The 25,545-nt window shown below is 44.0% G+C and overlaps 1 protein-coding gene across 6 annotated transcripts in view; it reads left to right on the top strand.

Moving 5' to 3' along the window:
* The window catches only part of LOC108570859 (multidrug resistance protein homolog 49), a 123,371-nt gene extending 98,575 nt beyond the window's left edge, over positions 1–24,796 (top strand). For 5 of the 6 annotated variants that reach the window (XM_017932783.1, XM_017932782.1, XM_017932784.1 and 2 more), the window contains 8 exons: positions 1,160–1,583; positions 5,502–5,705; positions 10,078–10,429; positions 11,178–11,405; positions 12,068–13,017; positions 14,058–14,459; positions 15,438–15,584; positions 22,637–22,840. In XM_017932783.1, coding sequence (XP_017788272.1) covers positions 1,160–1,583; positions 5,502–5,705; positions 10,078–10,429; positions 11,178–11,405; positions 12,068–13,017; positions 14,058–14,459; positions 15,438–15,584; positions 22,637–22,840 — 2,911 coding nt within the window. Of the gene's footprint in view, positions 1–1,159; positions 1,584–5,501; positions 5,706–10,077; positions 10,430–11,177; positions 11,406–12,067; positions 13,018–14,057; positions 14,460–15,437; positions 15,585–22,636; positions 24,127–24,227 lie in introns of those variants that run through there. The other variant, XM_017932785.1, reaches the window with a different exon arrangement.
* Positions 24,797–25,545: the final 749 nt, after the last annotated feature.

Below are 25,545 nucleotides of genomic sequence, written 5' to 3'. Positions count from 1 at the left end.
TAGTGTTTGCTGGTTTATCTTGGGAGAGGAGGGTGGTGTTCGGGGGAGAGAGAATTGAAGCATTTTTTGGGGATCGAGAGGGGTTGATGTAAAAATGGAAATTAGCGGAGTAGTTTTTGTTTGATGTTTCTTGCAAATTTTGGTGTATCTCGATGAATGGTTTGGTATATTTGTATTTTATATTAGATGATCCAAATCGATGACGATGTGTTGTTAGAGATACTTCATTTCGGGTCTAAATTCAAAAGTGACAACTTCAAACGGATTGAAGGAAATTTTTATCTTGAGAGATCATGCTTCGTGTCACATTTTCATCTAGAGAGTTAAAAGTAAACCATTGTGTGTACTTGAAATTAAATTTTCACTCCTGCCGATTTTCTCTTGTCAGGGATCCTTCATCCCTGAGTTAAATTCAAAAGCGATAACTTTAAAAGTATTGAATTAAATTTTTATCATCAAAGATCGCGCATCGTGTCATATTTTTAGTGTCAGAATTAGTAGTAAACCATTGTGTGCATTTTGGATTAAGTTTTCACCCTGAAAATCCCTCGAATTTGTTATTCTCATTTCAAGAATCAGAAGTAAATCATTACGTGCACTTCAGATTAAATTTTCACCCTGAAAATCCCTCGAATTTGTTATTCTCATTTCAAGAATCAGAAGTAAATCATTACGTGCACTTCAGATTAAATTTTCACCCTGAAAACTCCTCGAATTGTGTCGCATTCTCATCTTCAGAATCAGAAGTAAATCATTGCGTGCATATCGGATTCAATTTTTACCCTGAAAATCCCTCCAATTCGTCATTATCATCTCCAGAAGTCAGAATTGTCCTGAAAGATCGCGTGTCGCGTCACATTTTCATCCCGAAAAATCAGAAGTAAACTACTCTGTGCACTTCAGATTAAATTTTCACCCTGAAAACCCCTGAAATTATGTCGCATTCTCATTTCCAGAGTCAGAAGTAAATCATTACGTGCACTTCAGATTAAATTTTCACCCTGAAAATACCTCGAATTTGTCATTCTCGTTTCCAGAATCAGAAGTCAATCACTGTATGCATATCGATTTAAATTTTCATCCTGAAAACCCCTCAAATATTCTCATATTCTCATCTCCACCGCGAACAGTAGCAATACGAACGACGATCCTTGTCCAGGTACGGCGTCCAGTTGATTCTCGAGGACAGGCCAAAAGAGGTGAAGGAGTACACTCCCGCTGTACTCGTAATAGTATTCTTCGGTGTACTGGCCGGTGCACAAAACATGGGTCTGACATCGCCGCATCTCGAAGCGTTCGCTGTCGCGCGAGGATCAGCCGCGGCGATCTTCCAGGTGCTCGATCACGTGCCTACGATCGACAGTCTGAGCAAAGAGGGCCAAAAGCTTTCATCGGTCACCGGTGAGATCGAGTTCAAGAATGTGCACTTCCAGTATCCGGCTAGGAAGGACGTGAAGGTGTTGCAGGGCTTGAATCTGAAGATCAATCGTGGCGAAACCGTGGCCCTTGTCGGTGGATCTGGCTGCGGCAAGTCCACCTGTCTGCAGCTCATCCAACGTCTCTACGATCCTCATAAGGGACAGGTGAGTGAAACGAAGAAGCGCTTGCGTATCTTTTGCAGGTTGGGAATCGTTAAATTCGATAATAAAAACACACTTGGTTCGTGTAGGTGTTGACGATAGTTTCTAAATTGCCGAGTTCAGTTAGGAGCAATGTCTCTTTCTGTGTCTATAGAGATCGTTAGGATGAATTTTTATGTTCATTTTGTGAATCTAAGAGAGAGGGGTTTTTAAGGTTCTGAAATATAGAAGGTCTGAGTTTTAAATTTCAAGTCTCTCGTGTTCTTATTTCGAGTCTTTATTTTCTCGAGTCTCGTAAAACACTAATCGCGACTTTGGGCGAGCTTCTTACCGGTGTTATCACTTAGAAAGATTGTTCTTATACTCAAACGGCACGCAGGCGTCTTGTGAACGTTTCAAAAAAAGACGTTTAAACGACGTCCAGTGTTACAAATCAAGATATCTCTGAAACTAGCGCTGCGAAAGACTATTAAAAACGTCGAAAAGATATAATTTTTATGCGTTTCTAGAACGTACCGATTCGCACGTCATAGAGAAGTTCAGACTAAAAATGTCCGTAAAATGGACATCTCTAAAACGTCATGCGCTACCAGAGCAATCCTCTTGTATACAAATTTAAATAGCTAACTACAACCTTCAAACGTAACTACTTCTTATTTACGACCCAGAGAAATTTCGTTTAATATTTTAATCACATTTTAATTTTTACAATTGGTAGAGAATTGCCACTGCAGGGGCATTGAAGCGTGAAACGCTTTCTGTTAACGATGCTCCCGTATTCAGTTCCCCTTTGTTAATTCAGAAAACTGTTACGCTCCGCTGCCTTCGCTCTCCTGTTAGCGAAATAATAATAATAATAACGACATTAAACGCGGGTATTTACCTTTCGTTCTCGGCCATGTAACTTAGCTCCTCGAAACAGGTTTTACACCGAGAAATATTCCTCGCTCGCCCACCTACTCGTACATAGGTTCGCGTTTCAGATTTATTTGTTTACCGAGAGAAGAGAGAAAGACAGAGACACAGAGAGAGGGAGAGACAGAGAGGGAGGGAGAGACAGAGAGGGAGAGACGGAGAGTGAGGGAGAGACAGAGGGAGAGACGGAGAGTGAGGGAGAGACACAGGGAGAGACGGAGAGTGAGGGAGAGACACAGGGAGAGACGGAGAGTGAGGGAGAGACAGAGGGAGAGACAGAGAGTGAGGGAGAGACAGAGAAAGAGGGAGAGAGTGAGGGAGAGACAGAGAAAGAGAGAGAGTGAGGGAGAGACACAGGGAGAGACAGAGAGTGAGGGAGAGAGAGAAAGAGTGAGGGAGAGACACAGGGAGAGACGGAGAGTGAGGGAGAGACAGAGAAAGAGAGAGAGTGAGGGAGACACAGGGAGAGACAGAGAGTGAGGGAGAGAGAGAAAGAGTGAGGGAGAGACACAGGGAGAGACAAAGAGTGAGAGAGAGACAGAGAGGGAGAGACAGAGAGTGAGGGAGAGACAGAGAAAGAGGGAGAGAGTGAGGGAGAGACAGGGAGAGACAGAGAGTGAGGAAGAGACACAGGGCGAAAAAGACAGAGGTAGAGATAGAGAGAAATTTGTTGGGACGCAAGAACGCGTGGTATTTTTGCACAGACGTTGCGCAACGAACGCGGTTAATAACCGAGCGAGACCGGCTCGTGAATATCCGGCCGACGTTTTTGTTTTCGTCGCAAAATTACACGGGGCGGTGTGCCTCGCGAGTGGAGCATTTTGCACGCGCCATTACGATCCACGGGGACCCCTCGTACGGAACAACACGATTTTATACATCCTCTCTACTTAGAGATCCTTCAACGTAGGGTAGTAACTGTTCTTTCATCCGAGACGTACAATCGGGAAAAATTTTATTAGATGCAAGATAAAACGCGGTAAGGTTTTCGTTGTTCGAATTCGTTGCGCGATTAAACTCCACCGTCGGATGGCATCCGTGTTTTCTGTGTGTATCACCGTGGGAATTTATTTATCGTCCGTATATATATACACACAGAGTCTAAGGAGGGTTAACAATATCCGAGGCCGTGAATATTCCATTATTACATCTGTACTCGGAAGACCCGGGGAGTTTTACGGAACAAGTTTCAAGCGTTTCTCGCGGCGGAACACAGTGGCGGCGGGAGTTTTCTCAGCAGTAAAACTTTTACGATTCTCGCGTTCCTCCATTCGTCCTGTACTTCCATCCCCTTCTCTCTCCTCCTCCTCCTCTTATTTCTTCTCCGCTACGTCGAAAATATTACATCGTATATTTGGCATGCTGATTTCGGGCTGGTGCTCTTAACTCCTTGGTCCGCTGACATTTACCTTCTCTCCGTCCTCGTTGCAGATATCAGTTGAAGAGACTTTGTTTAAAATTCATTTAGATAAACCTGTAGCAGCGATAGAATTTCTGCGCGTGTTTAATATGCAACGAGAATACTCGAGGTGGAGTGATAGAGGTGCGAGAGAAGTGTGTATAGTCGGTGGAAGAAATACAGCGAGCTGGGGAAATTTGTCAGGAAGTAAATTTGTTTCGAGTGTTCTGACAGGGAAATTGAGAGGAACGTAAGAGAGTAATAACCTGAATCCTCGGTTAGGACTGTGTAATGTATAGTCGGTGGAAGAAATATTGCGAGTTGATGAAATTTGTCAGGAGTCGAAGTAAATTTGTTTCGAGTGTTCTGACAAGGGAATCGAGAGAATTATGAGAAGATAAGGATTTGAACTCTTAGTCAGGGCTGTATAAATTGTAGTCGGTGCAAGAAATATAGCGAGTACGTGAAATCTGTCGAGAAGATAAGGTCCCGAATCCTCAGTAAGGGCTGTATAGTGTATAGCTAGTGGAAGAAATATAGCGAATTCGTAAAATCGGTCAGAAATTAAAATATTCATATTTCGAGTGTTCTAACAGCTGTTGCCGTTGTTTACTTCATTCTGTATCATTTCCACGTTCTTAAACCCTTTGAGAACGAAGAACTACGTATGTTGAGATACTGATTAGTTGGAAATATATGTACAACTAGCTCACTGTTACAATCTGTTTTTTTTTCGGGTAAATCCGAATTCGGGCAAAGCCAACTATTTTTATTGCTTAAAAGTATTAAGTTATTGATTGCGTTCATACTGTTTTGTGAACGTTGATCAAATAGCTTTACGACACGTCAGACGCGGAAAGAAACTTTCAGTTGTCATTCCTTTATTGTACCAACCGTAAAACAGAATATGTTGCTTTAGTGTACGATCTTGCTGTATTTATTCCACCAACTATACCACGCTTCGAAGTGATCTCCAGGAGATAGAGAGAAGATTGGGTAAGAAAAATTAGCGAATGAAATTCCGTAAAGCTATATCGGAGGTTTGAATTTTAGAGATTAAATCGCGACCAAGTGGAATAACATTAACTTTAGCTGTATAGTTACTATTGGAAATGGGTTATGAAAAAGAAATAGTCTTTTATTCTTGTGATATGCTATTTATTGACGGACTCAGAGGAAACGTCTTTACGCTATTGAATGTTCTAAAGGACTGTGTCTGGGCACCCGAAAAGAAAGTTGGGGTCCCCTTATACCTAGGAACTGTTTACTTTATGGTATCGCATTGTGCAGTGCGTGACTCGAAGAGAAAAAGAAAGTTGGGGTCCCCTTATACCTAGGAACTGTTTACTTTATGGTATCGCATTGTGCAGTACGTGACTCGAAGACGGACACCAGACAGATCTGGTGGAAGACTTAGTGCCTTTGTTTAAAATAACGCGGAGACATTTTTTCATCTTAAATTACACCTGTCCAGTCTCTATCACGTTAATCACCAAACGCTACAACCCTTTCACACATCTCACATATGCACTTGGACCATTTCGTTCGGTCCTTCTCAAAGACAATTCTCACGACACCGAGTCTCCCCGTTGCTTCTTTGCCAACAGGTTCTACTGGATGGCGTTGACGTATCGAAACTGAACGTTCAATGGCTTCGTTCTCACATAGGCGTGGTCGGTCAGGAGCCGGTGCTCTTTGACACGACGATACGAGAAAATATCCGGTACGGAAATGACAGCGTTACCGAGGAGGAGATGATCAAAGCCGCGAAGGAAGCGAATGCTCACGAATTCATCAGCAAACAGCCCGAGGTGAGTGGCTCTGAACCTTTTCTACCTTTCCGTCGACGTTCTCCACCCGAGTGGAATTTCAGTCCAGTATTTCGTCGCGACAGAACGTATCCTGATTGATTCGGTCACTTTTCCATCGTCGCACGATCTCGTCGCGAAATTTCCCTCCTTTTTCTACCTCGACGAACCTCGGATATCTTGATTATATCCGGCGTATAAAGGCCAGCTTTAATTAAAATCTTACCTTTGAACCGTCGATTAAATTAGATATCAGCGTCGAATCGTACACAAATCCACTTGAACTGGCCTCGGTTTCGCGGATTATACCCATAAATTTCATTAAAAAGGATTTTCTTTGCGAGCCGTAGGACTTTTTTGTCCACAAAACGGTACCGCTTTCGAGGCTGACAATCTTGCATTGACAAATTTTAGTATCGGGGCCTCCATACTTAAATAGGAAACCTCGAAGGGAGAATAGAGGAGTGGTTGGCGTAGCGCGCAAAGCCTTGGCTTGCTAAGCGAGGGTCCCGGGTTCGATTCTCGTGTGGTCCCTCAAAATTTTTCCGTCGTTGGTTCCTACAAATGGTTGGAGGCTCGTCCGGGATGGAGGCATCTAACGGCTGCACGAAGCCAGGCGCTGTGAGATGAAAAATGTGAGAGGGTGCACGTCTCCTAAAGGAGTTGAGAAAACAGAGTCTCGGCTGAGAGTGCCACTGTGTGGGGGAGTTGTACCCGAAAGTGTTGAGTTTGTCGAGGTGTTGAACTCTCTTAGGATATTCGAGGGCGAATGTCAGTTCAGGATGGCCGAGTGTAGTATCGGTGCCTCCATACCCACAAAAATAGGAAACCTCGAAGGGAGAATAGAGAAGGAGTGGTTGGCGTAGCGCGCAAAGCCTTGGCTTGCTAAGCCGAAGGTCCCGGGTTCGATTCTCGTTTGGTCCCTCAAAGTTTTTCCTCGGTTCCTACAAAATTCTGTTCCCCAAAAGCGGCTCATAAAAACCTATAGTCATCCCCTTCTCCTAAGAAACGCGCTGAGGGCGCAAGGAGAGGGTCGTCGCCCAACAATTTAAGCCCGTTGATTCACGATTTTTAACACCTTCTGTCGACCAATCGGCGTGTCTAACCGTCCACGACTATTGAGGTTTTCAATTGTAGATCGCAATTTTCGGCAAAATAGATCTTTATTTAGAAAATACGAAATATACTTCTTCACTCCACGCGACGCGCCGGGAAATCGGGATCGGGCATCGTTGGCGTCCAAAAATCCTCCTAGTGCCGTCCATGATTATGCAAAGAGTCAATATATGGCACCAGGAAGAATCATACTCGTCAACAACGACTCCAGTCGGAAAAGCGATAAAACAGCGAGTTCACCCTCGCATCGCAACATTCACAAATTTACTATTCGAGTAGCGACAGTCATATTCAGCGAGCATACATTCGTTCATTCTGTTCAAGCGTGAACAATAGGTTATTTTTCCGACTAGACTTTATGCCAACCTAGTTTATCAGTGCTAGTCAATGGCCCAGTTACGAGGTGTTTCATTTACAACTCACCTCTCACTCGTCGACTAACAAAATAAGAGGATTCTTAAACAGCCGAATTGCCGAACGAGACACATTCATACTCTATCATTCGAGTGCCAACGTATCAAAAGTGAAAATAAAAGCAGTATCCACAGTTTACATTCCTTTTATCGTCATAACCTGGAACAGGCTTCTCCGACACGAGCCAACCGACGACTAAGTTCGAAATTCGGTGTTATAAAAAATCCTCGAGATCAAACATGAAAGGTGTCGATCGAACGGTAACTATCGTTCCTCGATGAATTCGATGGTTGGTAACAAACTGGCCGTGAGAACCGGATACAGGTAGTTGGGAACGTGTTAACAGTAGCCTCAGGTGTGCGAGCGAGGAGATCCGCGTGAACACGCGTGCAAACAGCCGTTAAACCGGTTCGCGAGCAAATAACACTATCCCCTAGATTACGGCTGCGTCAACGATTAGGCGTTTATTAGGGAATTATCGGTAGGTGAATTCGGTGCTCGCGATGGTTTCATCCGTGGTCCCAGCGGGTACGCCATTGCGTGTTCACCCTTTATCCGGTGTAGCAAGCGACGCGTTTAGGACCGCAACCATCCGCGGAAACAAGTGGACCAGACATTTTCCAGTTTATGGAGAACGTGGTTTATTTTACGGAACGGTGCGCTACAATCGTGAAATTTTATCCACGGTATATGTGTCCTCCGTTCACCTTCTACAACCTCTCTCTACCTGTCCACGCAAGGAACAAACGTCTGGTTGTTACACCAGAATTATCTGTAGAATTGATTTCGGCTAACATCGTTTAACCTTTTCAGTGCTATGGACGTATATATGCGTCCGTCCATTTTTCCGATCTTTAGTGTAGTTACGATTATTTATTTTTTATTTATTTATTTATTCATTCAAACGTGCAGAAAAATGAGTCCAATGTGACAACGCAGTTAATTGCTATTTATAAGTTCCTTTAAAGTTTGCCTGCAACTGTCCGCAGTGCCAAAGAGCAAACGAAGCCTGTCGGTGAGCTTGTTTGCATACGTACAGATCCTTGTGATGATTGAATCTTGCGTCCGTTGTGAAGGAATCCAGTTTAAATACAGGACACTTGCGTAAAGTTGATTAAAGCGAGTAGAGTATTATTTTTATATGAGATGGATACATGTGTTCCTTGGCTACCTATGAAGAGTACACGCGTGTTGTTTAATTTGGTGTAAACGAATTGCATTAATAACTTATTGTTAGTTGCGCCTTGTGCACTCGATCAACAGAGTTCACACTTGCAAAAAAGTATTCCGTCCATACGGAGAGCTTCGACAGGGAGTATTCAGCACTCAAAGTAACAATGTTGATCGTTAACGTAAGATTTGATCGTGAAGCGTGAGGAATAGCCAGAGGACACGATCGTTAAACCGGCTCGTTACACGGCCGCGCTGCGCGCAAAGTGCTATTCCTCGTAAATTTATTAAATCTGGACGCGGCGCATATGCACAGCGTAGACGCGTCACGTCTGTTGCCCCTTCGTTAATTAAATAATCGTTATTTCAAACCGCGCACAGACCTCGATGGCCTCTTTCCCGAGCGCGCGTGCACGCTAATCGAACCGGCAAATGGCGCGCGCGTACGTACGCTGCGATAATTATCAGCGAATACGAGCTTGGTTAAAATCATTCTCCTCGAATATCTCTGCTAATTTCCTTTTCTTCGGATATTTTCCCCGTTTGAATGTAATTTTCGATCGATGCGCGAACCGTGAAAATTCGCGAAGAGCAAAAAGGTGGTATTTCGAGGAAATTTTGTTGGTTAACACTAGGTTTACGGACATTTCTTATATAGGGTAATTTCGGGAGAGACGGACCAGGCAAGTATTTCCCGCATTATCCGCCAGATACGGAAGAAAAAACACTGATAGTCGCTTTCCGTAAAACAAATGTAAAACAAAAGAATACCGACGCGTTCCACATTTGGCGGATAATGTAGGAAATACTTGCCTGGTCCGTCTCTCCCGGAATTACCCTACCTATCTCTACGGACACGCGTGAATGAAACCGCATATTTTCTTTAGAAAGCAACTTATTTTATTTAAAAATATATTGTAGCATCGGGGCCTCCGTATCCGAAAAATAGGAAACCGATACGGGAGAATAGAGAGGGAGTGGTTGGTGTAGCGCGCAAAGCGTCGGCTTGCTAAGCCGAAGGTCCCGGGTTCGATTCCCGTTGGGTCCCTCAATATTTTTCCGTCGTTGGTTCCTACAAATGGTTGGGGGCTCGTCCGGGATGGAGGCATCTACGGCTGCACGAAGCCCCAGGCGCTGTGAGATGAAAACATGTGAGAGGGTGGTGCACGTCTCCCAAAAAAGTTGAGAAACAGAGTTTCGGCTGAGAGAGTGGCCACTGTGTGGGGGAGTGTACCCGAAAGTGTTGAGTTGAGTTGTGTTGCACTGAGGACATTCGAGGGTGAATGTCAGTTCAGGATGGCCGAGTGTAGTATCGGGGCCTCCATACCCAAAAGATAGGAAACCTCGAAGAGAGAATAGAGAGGGAGTGGTTGGCGTAGCGCGCAAAGCCTCGGCTTGCTAAGCCGCAGGTCCCGGGTTCGATTCCCGTTTGGGTCCCTCAATATTTTTCCCTAGGTTCCTACAATATTATACACTATTAACTAACAAATGAATGATAATTCGAACAAAATATGTTTATATAAAATTTACAATAAGCGTTAAGTGATAGGAGAGAAATGTAAACGGTTTCTGTAGTTTTCCTAGTGAAATTCGAAATGCGTGAAAATCACGCGTCCCGTAAATCTAGTGTTAAGTAGGATGAATGTGGTGATGAATTGTGGACGTTCATTTTTAGGCGTACGATAGTCCCGTAGGAGAGAGAGGTTCGCAAATGTCCGGTGGACAGAAGCAGAGGATCGCTATTGCCCGAGCATTGGTCAGACGACCGGCTATACTTTTACTGGACGAAGCTACTTCCGCTTTGGACTTGCACAGCGAGGCAACGGTGCAGAGAGCTTTGGACGCGGCTTCGAAAGGCAGAACGACCATCGTTGTTACTCATAGATTGTCGACAATTACCAATGCTGATAGGATAGTGTTTATAAAGGACGGACAGGTGGTTGAACAGGGCACGCATGAAGAACTGTTGGCGCTGGGAAAGCATTACTACGGATTGGTGTCTGCTGATGCCAGTGCTACCGCTAGAGGTAATTGCTTTGGGTTTTTTTTTAGGTGGTTTTGTGATTGTAACAGAGAGATTGGGATTTTTTTTTTTTTGAGATCTTTAAATGATCTTGAGAGAGAAAAGGATCGTCTCGGTTTAAAATTTAAGAAAAATTGAAGGGTGTTTCGTGCAATTTTCAGGGAAAGCGACAGATTTTTCTTTTTTTTGAGAAATTGGCCAAGAGCCTCCATTTCGATCCTAAATTTTGACCTTCAAACGACTTTAAGTAATATAAGAATTGACTTCGTTTAAAATAAAGAAAGTTCGAATAGTGTTTTATGCAATTTTCAGCGAAAGCGACAGATTCTTCTAGAAATTGGCGAAGAACTTTCATATTGAATCTAAATTTTAATCTTAAAATGACCTCGCGGGAGAAAATAATCGTTTTTCTTTAAAATAAAGAAAAATGGAATGGTGTTTCATCTAATTTCCAGCAAAAGCAACAGATGTTTCTTTTGAGAAATTGACGAAGGACCTTGGTTTTGATCCTAAATTCGGACATTCAAATGACTTTAAGAAATAAAAGAATTGATTTCCTTTAAAATAAAGAAAATTCGTACGGTGTTTTATGCAATTTCGAATGAAAGCGATAGATTTTTTTCTTCCGAGAAATTGGCCAAGAACCTTCATTTCGATCCTAAATTTTGACCTTCCAATGACCTGGAGAGAGAAAAGAACCGGTCTCAGGTTAAAGTAAAGAAAATTCGAACGGTGTTTTATCGAATTTGCAGCGAAAGCGACAGCGTCAGCAGCGAAAACGGTGACCGCAGCCATACCCAAGCAGAAACCACCTCTGAAGAGACAATTCTCCACTCTGTCGATGCACTCTCATCGCTTGTCACTTGCTGGCGCATCAGAGAGCTCGGCGAACCAGTTGGAAGAGCACGAGAAGCAGTACGACGCGCCAATGATGAGGATATTCGGGCTTAATAAACCGGAATGGCCTTTCAATTTGATCGGTACAATTGGCTTGTTTATTACTCGTTCAACTGTTCGTTACATCGTCTAATTTTACCAATGAAAAATATTAAATCAACGAATAAAATCCCTTAAGATCCTCGTATATCCACGGTATTCTTAAGATTTGAGACTTTTGTGGCCCGGTATCGCAGAGTTATTAATTTTGAGGCTTCCGTGTTGAAATCGTGTCCTAATGGGAGAAATATTCCGACTTTGGCAAGCATTGCAGTTCACTTTATTAGAGTTCGAACGACACTGTCGAATATTACTACGAATGTGTGTCACTATCATTCGAGCACTCATGAAGTGAGCTTTGCAGCTCACGTTTGCTTGCGAAACCTCGGAATACTTTTCCCATAAGGACATAGCTTGCACCCTGAAGCCTCCAGAATGACAACTACACAATGCCTAGCTCTGAAAGCCTCAAATCTTTCATTCCCTTGTCACTATCCTCACGGCTCAAACCTGAAAACCTCAAAATTTTAATTCTCTTGTCACTATTCTCACGACTCACACCCGAAAACCTCAAATCTTTGATTCTCTTGGTACTATCCTCACGCCTTACACCCAGAACCCCCGAAATTAACACCCTCGCAACATTCCCACTCCAGAAATCTGTTAGAAAAACCCACTTACCCAAAACCACGCATTTCTTCTTCAGGTTGTCTAGCAGCAGCAATGGTCGGTGCCTCGTTCCCAGCTTTCGCTGTCCTCTTCGGTGAGGTCTACTACGTGCTAGGTCTCCAAGACGACGACGAAGTACGCAACGAAACCGTCAACTTCTCCATCCTCTTCCTCATAGTCGGCGTGGTCACCGGTATAGGCACGTTCCTACAGATGTACATGTTCGGTCTTGCCGGTGTACGTATGACCACGAGGATCAGAAGAATGACGTTCGCGGCGATGTTGAAGCAAGAGATGGGCTGGTACGACGAAGATTCCAACAGCGTTGGCGCACTATGCGCCAGGTTATCCTCCGACGCCGGTGCTGTTCAAGGTGCAACTGGAACACGCGTAGGCGCTATCCTTCAAGCAATGTCAACGTTGGTCCTCGGAATAGGATTGTCGATGTACTACACCTGGAAGATGACGTTGGTCTCGGTCGTTTCGATACCGTTGGTGCTCGGCGCGGTGTTCTTCGAAGCTCGAGTGATGAGCGGTCAAGGTCTGCAGGAGAAGAAGAAGATGGAAGCAGCCACGAGAATAGCCACAGAGGCTATCTCGAACATCAGAACCGTGGCCAGTCTCGGTAAAGAGGAGGCATTTTTGGCACGCTATTGCGTCGAGCTGGATCACGTGGCCGAGGCGACGAGAATCAGAAACAGATTGAGAGGATTGGTGTTTTCGTGTGGACAGACCACGCCGTTCTTCGGTTACGCTTTGAGTCTCTACTACGGCGGCGCTTTGGTAGCTACAGAAGGTCTGAGTTATCAAGACGTGATTAAAGTGTCGGAGGCGTTGATCTTCGGTTCTTGGATGCTTGGACAGGCGCTTGCTTTCGCGCCTAACTTCAACACCGCCAAGATCTCAGCTGGAAGGATATTCCAACTGTTGGACAGGGTCCCGGAGATCGCCTCGCCGCCTGACTCGGAAGATAAAGATCTGGACTGGGTAAGTTTCGCGCGGAACAGCGACAGCTTGTGCCGTATAAATAGTATACACTTGTGGTTTTGTGGAACGAGAGGTGTGTTTTGTGGAACGTTCGATTAATTCGATCGTATCTACGCGTGTTATCTGAAAGAAAACGATATCGAGTCGGGAGCAAAGGGAGGTAAAGCTAGTCGTTTCTAACGTCTGCCTCTGCCTGTCTCTCTGCGCCGTTTCATTACGACTGTTTAGCAAACCATCGAATTTATGACGTACTGACAGCGATGCCTCGGGCAACGCGCGTTAATTACGCTCAAAACCGGGGAGGCTGTGTTTGATTAGGTCTACGAATATCCCTCTAGAATTTCGAATCGTTTAATGAAGCGATATACGAATGAACGACGTTCCGAACTTGATGCGGAAGCGTTTAGTGCCGCGAGTTATATGTTTCACCCGGCAAATAGCTCTGTAATCTAGAGGATTTCGCCGATCCTCTTACTCTTTATATTTCATTTTCTATTACAGTAGGACTCCGTGTAACGCGTTAAAGAAAATAGACAAATTCGCGCTTTCACGACCAAAAAGAAGAACGTACAAATTTTGGATTTAAAGAAAATTCTCGAAAACGCGATCAAAAGAAAAAGGACATAGAAATTTTGAATCTGAAGGAAATTCGCGAAAACGCGGTAAAAAGAAGAACATGCAAATTTTTAATCTAAAGAAAATTCTCGAAAACGCGATAAAAAAAGTAGACATAGAAACTTTGAATCTGAGGAAAATTCGCGCTTTCACGACCAAAAAGAAGAACGTACAAATTTTGGATTTAAAGAAAATTGTCGAAAACGCGATCAAAAGAAAAAGGACATAGAAATTTTGAATCTGAAGGAAATTCGAGAAAACGCGGTAAAGAAAGGTCGTACAAATTTTGCATCCGAAGAAAATTCGCGAAAACGCTATATCGATGAAGCTTAATTTGAATTTCTCGCGTTATAATTGCTCCTACTGTAAAATAGCATAGAAAGACATTTGAATGAAGGGTTTTTTTGTTTGATCAATCATCGCAGAAAGCAGATGGCCTGATACAATTCTCAAAAGTCGAGTTCCACTATCCGACGAGGTCAGAGATGCAGATTCTACAAGGTCTGAATTTAATCGTGAAGCCCGGTCAGATGGTCGCTTTAGTTGGCCAAAGTGGATGCGGAAAGTCTACTTGCATCCAGCTGTTGCAACGACTCTACGATCCGATTTCCGGTACCGTCACGATGGACAGACGCGACATCTCCTCGGTGTCGTTACGCAATCTGAGGTCTCAGCTGGGCGTCGTTGGCCAGGAGCCGGTGCTGTTCGACAGGACGATCGCGGAGAACATCGCCTACGGTGACAATTCTCGCCGGGTCACGATAGACGAGGTCATGGAGGCCGCCAAGAAGTCGAACATTCACAGCTTCGTCAGCTCTCTACCACTAGTGAGTTACATTATCCTCGAACGTTAATTAAACCACTCACAACTCAATGTGACTAACTTCACCGAATTGAATTTATTAACATTTCTTTATTTATTTACGAAGTACCGTGCATGTGCATTGATACTAAAATTAGGAGAATTTGAAAAAGTGGATTATTTTAACTTCTGAGTGGCTCAATTAGTGCTGTTAAACCTTTCGCTAATTGCACGTTTCAGTGTAAAAGTGCTGGCTGTTTATTGGATGAAATAGTTATTCAATAATGACATAAAAATGAAGACATGTACGATTGAAAATTAATTGTTTCGTGGTAGATAAATGTCTGCTGCACTTTGGTGTTGCCTGACTATTGGAAGGGCAATGACATAAAAATGAAGACATGTACGATTGAAAATTAATTGTTTCGTGGTAGATAAATGTCTGGTGCACTTTGGTGTTGCCTGACTATTGGAAGGGCCAAATTAGGGTTTCTCCCTCTGGGGGAAGCCGCTTTTGGAAGTACGGTTACAAGTAAAGGTCTTATTGAGGTCTTTAAAAGGATTGTGTAGCTTTAATATTAACATATTTTCCATTTGTAAATGAAATACCATTTTCTACTTGAAGTACCAAATCATATGCTACCATTCGTTTATTGTTGGAACCCTCAAACAGACTGCAACACACGGCCTTGAGTGCCGCAACATCAATCGATGCCGATTCTTGAGAGTTTAATTTACGACCTCGCTACATCGTGACCCCAACTATACGTCAAGCTTAAATCCTGTATAAATAATATTAAATCATAGGTTAAAGATCCCCATAAGTGAATATTTTATCATCACTTTGTAATAAAATTCTTTCCATATTTTCACCTGTAGTATGTTACACTCCTGCAATTTTTCGAGCAAACTAAAAACCACTCTGTATTCACGCTTTTCATAGCAAAACTGTTAAAAACTGTGTTCAGAAAGGAGAAAAAGAGCCGTTTAATCGTTGTTGCAGGGGTACGATACTAGGTTAGGATCTAAGGGTACGCAGCTGTCAGGAGGACAGAAGCAACGAATCGCGATCGCGCGAGCTTTGGTGAGAAATCCTCGAATCCTTCTGTTGGACGAGGCTACATCCGCCCTCGACACTCAGAGCGAGAAGGTGAGTCCAGTCTGCACAATTAATTCTCGAAAAACTTCCTCGTACACTTAGAGAAACCCTAAAAATTTTCCACGACCATCTCGTCGTTCGAATACTCCCGGTTAATTGCACGCGCGACACGTTTCATCTTCCCGCGAGATATTTCATTTTAATCGTCCAGACGAGAAAGAATCTCCGCGGAGGGTTGAAATAGTGTCGCGCAGAAAGACCGCGGGGCAAACGGGAGAAAATGGGTCGTGAAATCGGGCTGAAGCGAGACGCGGACGCGGCGCATTCAGTAATATAATACGCGGCGGTGGCGCTTTTTCGCGGCCAGAAGGACAGAAAGCTCGGGGGAAAAATGACCAGCCGTCCTCCTCTCGAGAGGCCGAAGAAGCGCGAGGAATTCTCACGAGGACAAAAGCCGCGCGTTTCAGCCTCGACACCGCATTGTGTCACCCTCGCGTCCAATTAACAGCGCCGTCAACCTACAGACACTCTTCTTCTTCCTTTTTTTTTCCTCCACACTGATTATTATCATCGCGTGGTATTTTCGAGGGAGAGAGAGAAAGAGTTGACGATGACGAAGGGGAACATCGTTCGATTCAATTGAAAACCTAGAAGAAATTTCGGTTCGTTATCGCTCTCGCGAGAGCTCGAACTGCTCCATCGACTTAATGGCCACGAGAAAAGACTCGGGTAGAATGCCGTTGCAATCCCCTTGATACCGATCCACTTTTCGTCTCAAACCGAACGATTCGTAAACTCGACTCTGGAGACGTGTCTCCTCTTCGGGAGGCAGCTACGTTCTTTTTGCTTTTAGCAGATTTGTGTGGGATCTGGGAACCGTTCTAGTTTAGACGGTTAATTTATGCGATCCTCGAGGTGATTGGTTGATTCTCCGCGTGTAAATTTCTTGTAGTAAATAGGCGGATGTAAGGTAGGAAGGAAATTTTCTTGAAACAGTGTACGAGAGTTAGGTGTGCAAATTACACGGTAACTTCTTGAGCGGCTTTCTTCGGCGAACATTTGGTATAGTCGGAGGAGGAAATATAGCGAGGTCGTGAAATTGATTTAAGCGTCGAAGTAAGCGTGTTTCGAGTGTTTTGACAAGGTTTTCCAGTTAGGGTAGCATAATGTACGGTAGAATCTCGACTGTTGCATTCTGCTAGCATGTAAGAGGGATTGTCACTTGAGGGGTTAGGACACGATAACAAGTGGGTAAAATATAAGATTTTTAAACGACAGTACAGCAAAAAATGAATAATCGATTAATATAAAATTTTCTATTTCAATTTACTATACTATGAACTATAAGAAAATGCTTGTAACATTTGCAAAATAATTTGTTCTTATGCCTTTCGTCATCTTCGCTCGGAATATCTTTTCTTCCAGATGGCCAACTGGTGTACAGGATTCCTACAAATCGAATTAACTACATATATCCAGAATCCGAAAATTGTCATAAACTGTGATATATTCTCTAGGCATTGACGATCCCACATTTCAATTTCTGTGAAAATGAACAAAATGCCGGATATTTTAAATTTATTTTCAACAATTACCAGCACAAGTTATAATTAGAATGGAAAGCAGAAATAAGACAATTCAATTCCATACATGGTCAACTACTGGTACCTTTACCTTAACTGCAGAGAAAAATTTTCGAAAAATCTCCGACGTACGGAAATATCGATCTAAATTATAAAATTCGACACGAACCTATAAGATGACCCGATATCTTCCGCTAAAGCATGTTTCCACTGGTACGGAAATATCGATCTAAATTATAAAATTCGACACGAACCTATAAGATGACCCGATATCTTCTGCTAAAGCATGTTTCCACTGTTCTGTTGTATTCCGCGGCTCGCGATTCCTTGCGTTGGCTTATTATATTCAATAGGTACGCGGTAGGAGAGCCTGACGGAAACTGGGGCGAAATAAGGGAGCTATTCTGCGCGTAGTACTATTCGACTTTATTAGACAGTTCGGTGACGTTCGGTGCGTGAAGACCACTAGACAAAAATCTGCTGTTTCGACGGAAAAGGTTTCTAGATATAGGTTCGGTAAGTACGAGAGTAGGGGTTGGTCTCAGAGATCAATGTAGGGAGAGGCGGTGAGGTCTAGGTTCAGCGATGAGTAAAGGATGATGTGGAGGTCTAGGTTTCGGGGTGACTAACGTTAGGATGATGCGGATTTGTTTACAGTTAAGGAAAGGAGGCAGGATGACTAAAAACTAATGAAAGATAGGAGAGAGGTATACGACAGTTCTTACCAGCAAATTGACAGAAACACAAGAAGAAAACACCAAGTACTAATTGCACCGAAATGTGTACTCGGGGTAAAATTTTAATTTCAAATCAATCAGGAAGCTGGGGCACGTTAACAACGTTCCAAATTTTCACCCGAAGAGTCTGATTACGTATAAGAAAGGTGCTCGGTAAACAAATTTCTCTTCCGTACGTTGGTCGCGTTTTTTCGCGGTACAACGTCGACTGGATGGCGAAGAAACAGTTGGGGGGGAAATATTTTGTAACGGTGAACGATGAATATTAGGACAGTCCGCTGGTGAATAACAGCGAAGGTTCGGCAATGTAAACTAGCGGTACTGTTGCGAGTGCGCCGCGGCTGATGAATATTAATGGATCCTGATGGATTTTAATGAACAATACGAGCAAAAAGCGCGCGAAGCGAAGCCGACGAAAAAAGATACGGCCACGGCCCGGGTTTCCTACTCTCACCCCCTTGTGTTACATTACGTAATGGAACGGACACACTTTATATGGTAATTTTTCGGGATTAAAATTCATATGTTTGCCGGCGCGGCGGTACGATCGAAACACGTTGTCTCGACTAATGTATCCCGCGTTACACGGAAATTATACCTACCTTCCCGCCATTCGTCCGCGGATCGTATAGTCGGTGGAATAAATGTGGTAAGATTGGAAAATTGGTCGAACGTCGAAGTAAGCACCTTTCGAGTGTCTTGATAATGAAATTGAGAGAAGTGTGAGAAGATAAGGACCTGAATCTTGAAATAAGGGCAGTATTGTGGGATTTTGTTGATTACTCTTTATGTACATTAAATTAAAAGTACCCCACGCGTCGCCGGTGCTGTTCACTAATATTATCTGTGGGAAGCAGGCATGATAAGAGAAACCGCGGACACGGATAATCGAATCTTCTCGATGTATTTACCGGCTGATCGGCACGTGCCGGCAGGCTTAAGTGTGTATGCGTGCATATGAGCGTTGACGTAACGCGACCGGGCAGGCGAAAACCCCAGCCCGGTCGTAACGAGTTTAGAAAAAATGTCTGGAACGTTCGGACTGGGCGAGGATAAAAGCCCGCGACACGCGAGGGCAATCGGAAATCAGTCGGAAATTAGTCTGTCAGTTTGGAGTGAGTCTGGAAGAAGTCTGCAAGAAGCTACGATACGCTACGATACGATACGATCAGATACGATAAGGCCTGTGTAGACGCTACGAACTAGTCTTACTCGTCGTGTTATCTCTGTAACTAGCGGAATAGACACTTTAATAAAACCCTGTTCCTACATATCTTTATCTGTGACAGAAAATGTAATTCGCTCTCTTAATATTTACGGTTCGATGCTTCTCGTTCGCTGGTCGAACACACACCACTTACACTCTTCTTCTTTTTCTCCAACACACGCGTCACACACACACCAACCCATGTTATTGTCTAAACATAAAAAAAATGCGCCTTTCATTCGTTCTTCCTTTCCAGGCCATTCACACCAACTCTCTCCGTTTCCCCATCTCTCCCCACATTCACCCTTTCATACCAAAAACCCCACAGTATTGTGTATTGGATGATTGCAACAGTTCGCGCCCGATTTTCGGGGGTGGCGGGAACCATAAATGTTTGTTTTAGCGTCGTGGAATATCGTCACATCGTTGTGTATAGTTGGGGCCACGATATAGCGAGGTCGTAAATTAAACTCTGAAGAATCGGCACCGATTGATGTTGCGGCACTCAAGGCCGTGTGTTGCAGTCTGTTTGAGGGTTCCAACAATAAACTTTGGTACTTCAAGTAGAAAATGGTATTTCATTTACAAATGGAAAATATGTTAATATTAAGCTACACAATCTTTTTGCACTTTCTATCTGTATATAACACGAGTAGATAAACTAAGATGCTAAAGACATCAATAAGACCTTTACCTGTAACCGTACTTCCAAAAGCGGCTTCCCCCAGAGGGAGAAACCCTAATTTGTCCTAGCTGCATGCAGTTTTCAGTAAATATATTAGAATCAGTTGACTTTCGCTGGATACAAGAATTCTTCGTACGGTCCTGACAATGGTTTCAAGTACTTATCTGCTCGTATCTCTGTCAATTTTCGGGTCCCGGCAGCTAAAACATGTTTACTTTGACGTCTGACCGATTTTACGACCTCGCTATATCGTGGCCCCGACTATACGTTTTATTTTTAAATCGGGAACGAACTTTTGCAGTCACCCAATACTTACTGCACCAGTAGGTATTCAGACACAGATAGAAACTTAAAACCTAGTGCGTTCTTCCGTTCGAATACACACTTGGGTCAAAAAAGACCCAAAGACCTCATGTGTAACAATTTTTATAAAATTAATGAAAAAATGTAAAATTATAAAATGAAAATGAAATTAATATGATGTAAACTTAATAACAACAGAATTTATTTAAAAAATTAGAAGGGGATGGGTCAAAAAAGACCCGAAGACCGCACTAGGGTTAAATATTAAGCTGTTAACTGGGTTCACCTCTCAAACAGAAATTGAGCAAAGATTATAACTATGTAGTTACTCAATTTTCATTTTTACAAATGCAAATATGATGTATTTTATGATCAATACAAGTTTAACAATACAAGTATGAATGAAGAATCCTTCGATAAATAAACTATCGTGTTCTAAATATTGACTAACCAATGGCTAGTTAAGTCTTCTCCAGTCAACAGGATAAAAGTGTTAATTCATATTTGTCTTGTCATAAATTCGAGTCCCTAAAACAGTGACTTTCGTTGCATCAATCCGTGGCGTCACACGATGCTCCACTTTACATCTGCTCCACCGACTATACATTTAAAACGCAGCTTCAATCAGAGCCACGCTGTTCCAAAAGAAAGACGGAAGATTCGAATCTACAAATTTTTCTCGATTTATCTCGCGAAACATGAAGGATAGACGAGAGCTTCTCGAACGATTATCTCAGTTCAACGCTTAATTTCCCGAGCCACAAAGATCGATTATTCTAGCCAACCGGTGGTGTGGCGGCCCACTCGAAATCGCCAACACAATCGAGGACAACGCAATAGTATTATCTATGGTAACAATCGGAAATACTCGGACCAGGCGAGAGCCTGGCTCGATTGTTGTTTCCACGGACGGGAAACGGCTCGTCCGTCGAACGAATTTCACGGCAATTATTGTTTCACGGCTGCTTACGAACCGACGTGTTTCGCTCTTTGTTCCGTTGCTCTCCAGGGGAAAATAGACCGGTTGCATACCATCGAGCGCGTTGTCTGTTTCACCAGGCCACGTGCTGCATTCTTTCGCGACATTCCAACGATTCAACTCGTTCGTTTGTGTAAAGGTTAAAAATCTCATCTCTATTACGCGTTCTACCTTTGAGAATTACTAATATAAATTACAAACATTCCGCGGTTAACGGACCGTCAAAGGAGGTATAATTCTCGAAAATCCCGAGTACATTTCTTCTGTGTTGAGTGAAAATGAAATACAGATACTTGATGTAAAATATAGAGGTCTGAAAGTCTCTTTACGAAGCCAGTTTCAAGAACTGGTGGGTCAGCTAGCAAGAAAAAATCGCGGCCAGCTAACGCGACACTAGTGTACAGTCGGTGGAAGAAATATAGCGGGGTCGTAAATTAAATAGCATTTAATATTTAAATCGTTAAATAGCGGCACCTATTGACGAAGTAACACCTAGGGTCGGTATATGGAATTTTCCATTTTCCATTGGGATTGAATCTTTCGACTGAGGATTGACATTTCGAGTCTTTACTTTTTCATATTCCTGAAGATTCGTTTGCTGATATGCTCTAACATATAAACTTTGAGGCCTGAGTGAGATTGAGGCCTGAGTAAGATCGAGGCCTGAGTGAGATCGAGGCCTGAGTGAGATCGAGGCCTGAGTAAGATCGAGGCCTGAGTGAGATTGGGCCTGAGTGAGTTTGAGGCCTGAGTGAGATTGGGCCTGAGTGAGTTTGAGGCTTGAGTGAGATTGAGCCTGAGTGAGGTCGAGCCTGAGTGAGTTTGAGGCCTGAGTGAGATTGAGGCTTGAGTGACATTGAGGCCTGAGTGAGATTGAGGCCTGAGTGGGATCGAGGCCTGAGTAAGATCGAGGCCTGAGTGAGATTGAGGCCTGAGTGAGATTGAGGCTTAAGTGACATTGAGGCCTGAGTGAGTTTGAGGCTTGAGTGAGATTGAGCTTGAGTGAGGTCGAAGGCCTGAGTGAGATTGAGGCCTGAGTGGGATCGAGGCCTGAGTAAGATCGAGGCCTGAGTGAGATTGGGCCTGAGTGAGTTTGAGGCTTGAGTGAGATTGAGCCTGAGTGAGTTAGAGGCTTGAGTGAGATTGAGCCTGAGTGAGTTTGAGGCTTGAGTGAGTTTGAGGCTTGAGTGAGTTTAGTGATCATCACTGGTCTCTATTTTATTCATAGACGTCGTAATTGCATTCGTATTCGAGCATATCTGACCTCGGAAGAACTAAGAAGCTCTAGGCCAGTGTCGGGTGGGCAAGGACACTCGCCGATGCCCGCGGGCAGAGCTGAGGGCAAAGTCGCGGGCTAGTGATCTCACATACATTAAAACAAATTGGGAGAAAAGACACTTGTGGTAGCATTATAGATCTTTCTTTACACCATTTATAGTTACTACATAACAAGGCGTGGCTTGTTGCCCGCCGATTAATTTGCGCCCGCGGAGCCCAAAACATTGCCCGTACGGGCAACGACTGAACACCACTGTTTTAAACCCCCCAAGAAAAACCAACAAAGATAACGAAAGGTAACTAAACAGCAACGTGTGATTTTTCTGCGTAGGTCGTGCAAGCGGCCTTGGACAAAGCCATGGAGGGCAGAACGTGTATCACCATAGCGCATCGTCTGGCCACTATAAGAAACGCCGACGTGATCTGCGTGCTGGAGAAGGGAACGGTCGCTGAGATGGGCACTCACGACGATCTAATATCGGCGGATGGTCTGTACGCTCATCTGCACGCTCTTCAAGAGGCCGCTATGGAGTAGAGTTGAGCGTCGCAATTACGTCACATCGACGCTCCTCGCGGGCTGAAAACGCTCGAACGATGGAACACGCTTCGTAGTTTTCGTTCAGAAGAGTATAGTCAGCCATGGCCTGCTAGCACGCAGAATAATACGCGAGGAACTCGCGTTCACCAAGGCGGGATACAACAAGAGTAGAACAGATATTATTATCCAAGAAACACACACACAGACACGTTGGTCGAAAGCTCGAGGAAACGCGCTTTCGTACATTTTTACCGGCAAATCTCCCTTTTGTCTTCTCAGCTGGCCCTAATTATTTTCTTTTTCTCTTTTCCATAGACTTCGTTTCGAACGATAGTTTTTCACGGTTTTATTTAACGCGCAATTTTTCTCGTTGCAGCCTCTTTTTACGCGCGGCTACCTTTCCACGATGATCGGCTAGCAATACCGTATCGAAGGAAGTTGAAGAAGAAAAGAGGATTTCTCTTCGTAGCGTACTTGAATATTATTAGCTATTCTCGTCGATATTTTCTTCGTTCGTACCCCATAGACGTCGAAATGCTCGCGTTTTCACGGTGCTCGCTCTTTTTCCCCTCAGTCGGTTTCTCCGCGTCTCTTTCGCCAAGCGAAGGAATCCAAGAGTGCAACCGGCGCGTGCTTCGAAACCGGAAACTGTCTCGCAGCGTCCACGCGTTCGATAAAAACCCCGATGAAACGCGCTATTTTTCATAACGTCGTTGTTATAACGAACGCTGCTCAGCCTCTGTACCTTCACCGGGAAAATTCTCCGCTTTTCGTCTTCGTTCCTTTCTCCCTTTGCAAAGCAGCCTTCGGAACACTCGCGAGATCGCGGTTAACGGAGTCGCGGTGCTTTTCAAGCCAATAACGCTCGCTATTTAGCCCTCTGCGATTTATTTTCACCGAAAAAAAATACTCCGCCTTTCGTCTCCGTTTCCTTCTTTCTCGCGGAGCCCTTACCTCGTTCTCGAAATCACGGTGCTTTTCGATTTTACAACGAACGCTAGTTAGCTCTCTGTGCCTTCTTTTCAAATTCACCGCGTTTCGTCCTCGTTCCCCCCCAATTTTTTCCTCCGCAAAGAGGCCTTCACAACGGAACACTCGCGAGATCGCGTTGCTTTTCGATCCGTTCGAGCGGAGAAGATTCACAAGGTGGGTCACGTAGCTGCGATCTGATTCGACGCAGAGTCGTGAACGATCCTCTGAACGAATCGTCGATGGTCAGGCATACGGAAAGAAGCTTGGAAGAAAACACGAATACACTTGGAATACCTGTTTCCTTAACCAAGGTATACATACACACATAAATACCGGTGAAACTGCAATCGTCGATGGTCAGGCATACGGAAAGAAGCTTGGAAGAAAACACGAATACACTTGGAATACCAAGGTATACATACACACATAAATACCGGTGAAACTGGATTACGAAATCTTTATACTTTCCATCGATCCTCGTAGCAGTGTGTTCCGATATTAAGGACGATCAACGAAACGAACAAGCGACAGGTGTTCTCAAAAGAGACACATAACCCGTGTGAAACCGAAACGACGACTCTATCACCGTCTCTATCTCACGCTAGGCGCAATTCAACCCCATGAAATATGTATGAACGTGTCTCTCGATACACGATCGTCCTCCCGTTCTCTTCCTCCCCCGAAAACACTCGCACCCACAGCCTTCCTCGCCCTCGTCTCTACTCTCTCACCCGGCTGGATTCTTCAACGGACTTATACAAACGAATTCATCCGCAGACAAGTGTCAATTGCGTTCTACAGGGCGGACGAATTTAAAGAAGCTCTCGTTCGCTCTTCGTGCCTTAGCAATTACACGTTGCTCCGTGTTCAAAGTAAGGGAAAGAAAAGAAAGTCGCAATAATAGAAGACGAGTGGCAGAGGCGGAGAGACAGAAGGGAGGAGGACGATCAGATCGTGAGGAATAATTCGAAAAAAAAAAAATCGAGAGAAACGGGGGAGATTCAGAGGTTCGTTGAAAGTTCGAAAGCGTAGACCGAGAGAGAGAAAGAATTGTTTGGAGAACGTGTTACACGTTGAAAGAAAGAGAGGGTTGGAGAAGATGGTAGGCGAGTGAGGCGTTTCCGGAAGTCGGGGACACGTCTATCCAGCGTGGCTGGATTTCTTCGGTCGAACTTCACGGCAGATACTTTCCCCCCCGGAACTTGTGCCTTCGTACTTCGTATACTTTAGCGATAAGATTCCCGGCCTCGAGGCTTATCATCTGAAACCGATCGCACGTGCGACACGTCACTCGCAGGGATACAATTTTTCATGGTATTACAATATTCTCTTCGATTTTCATATCTCGACGATTATCAAAGATTTTCAGAAATTTCCAAAATTACCTTCTCTCTCGACTTAACCTTCCTTCTCAAGCAGATATTCAGATGTACGCGTATATTTAGAACGATATACTCAGAATTTCCGAGGTGAACGTGTTCGTGTCGTGCGACCAATCGACTCAAAGAGCGTACTTACTTAATTATACCTCGGGAAGCGATCGAAAGGAGGCCTCGATCGATCGAAACGGTGCTTCACAACACTCGCTGTTCATCGACAATATTGTACGGTAGCCGTTAGAGAACGTGTTTTCGCGGAGAAGAACTCGCGAGTTCGGCGGAAAATGTTTATCGCCAACCGCCCCCTCGATGATAACAAACGGAAAACACTCTTCGACGATATCCTTTAAT

The sequence above is a fragment of the Habropoda laboriosa genome, unplaced genomic scaffold, assembly GCF_001263275.1.
Source record: "Habropoda laboriosa isolate 0110345459 unplaced genomic scaffold, ASM126327v1 scaffold113, whole genome shotgun sequence".
Taxonomy (NCBI): Eukaryota; Metazoa; Arthropoda; class Insecta; order Hymenoptera; family Apidae; genus Habropoda; species Habropoda laboriosa.
Note: the sequence above shows the minus strand (reverse complement) of the source record. Positions and strands in the feature narration are given on the sequence as shown.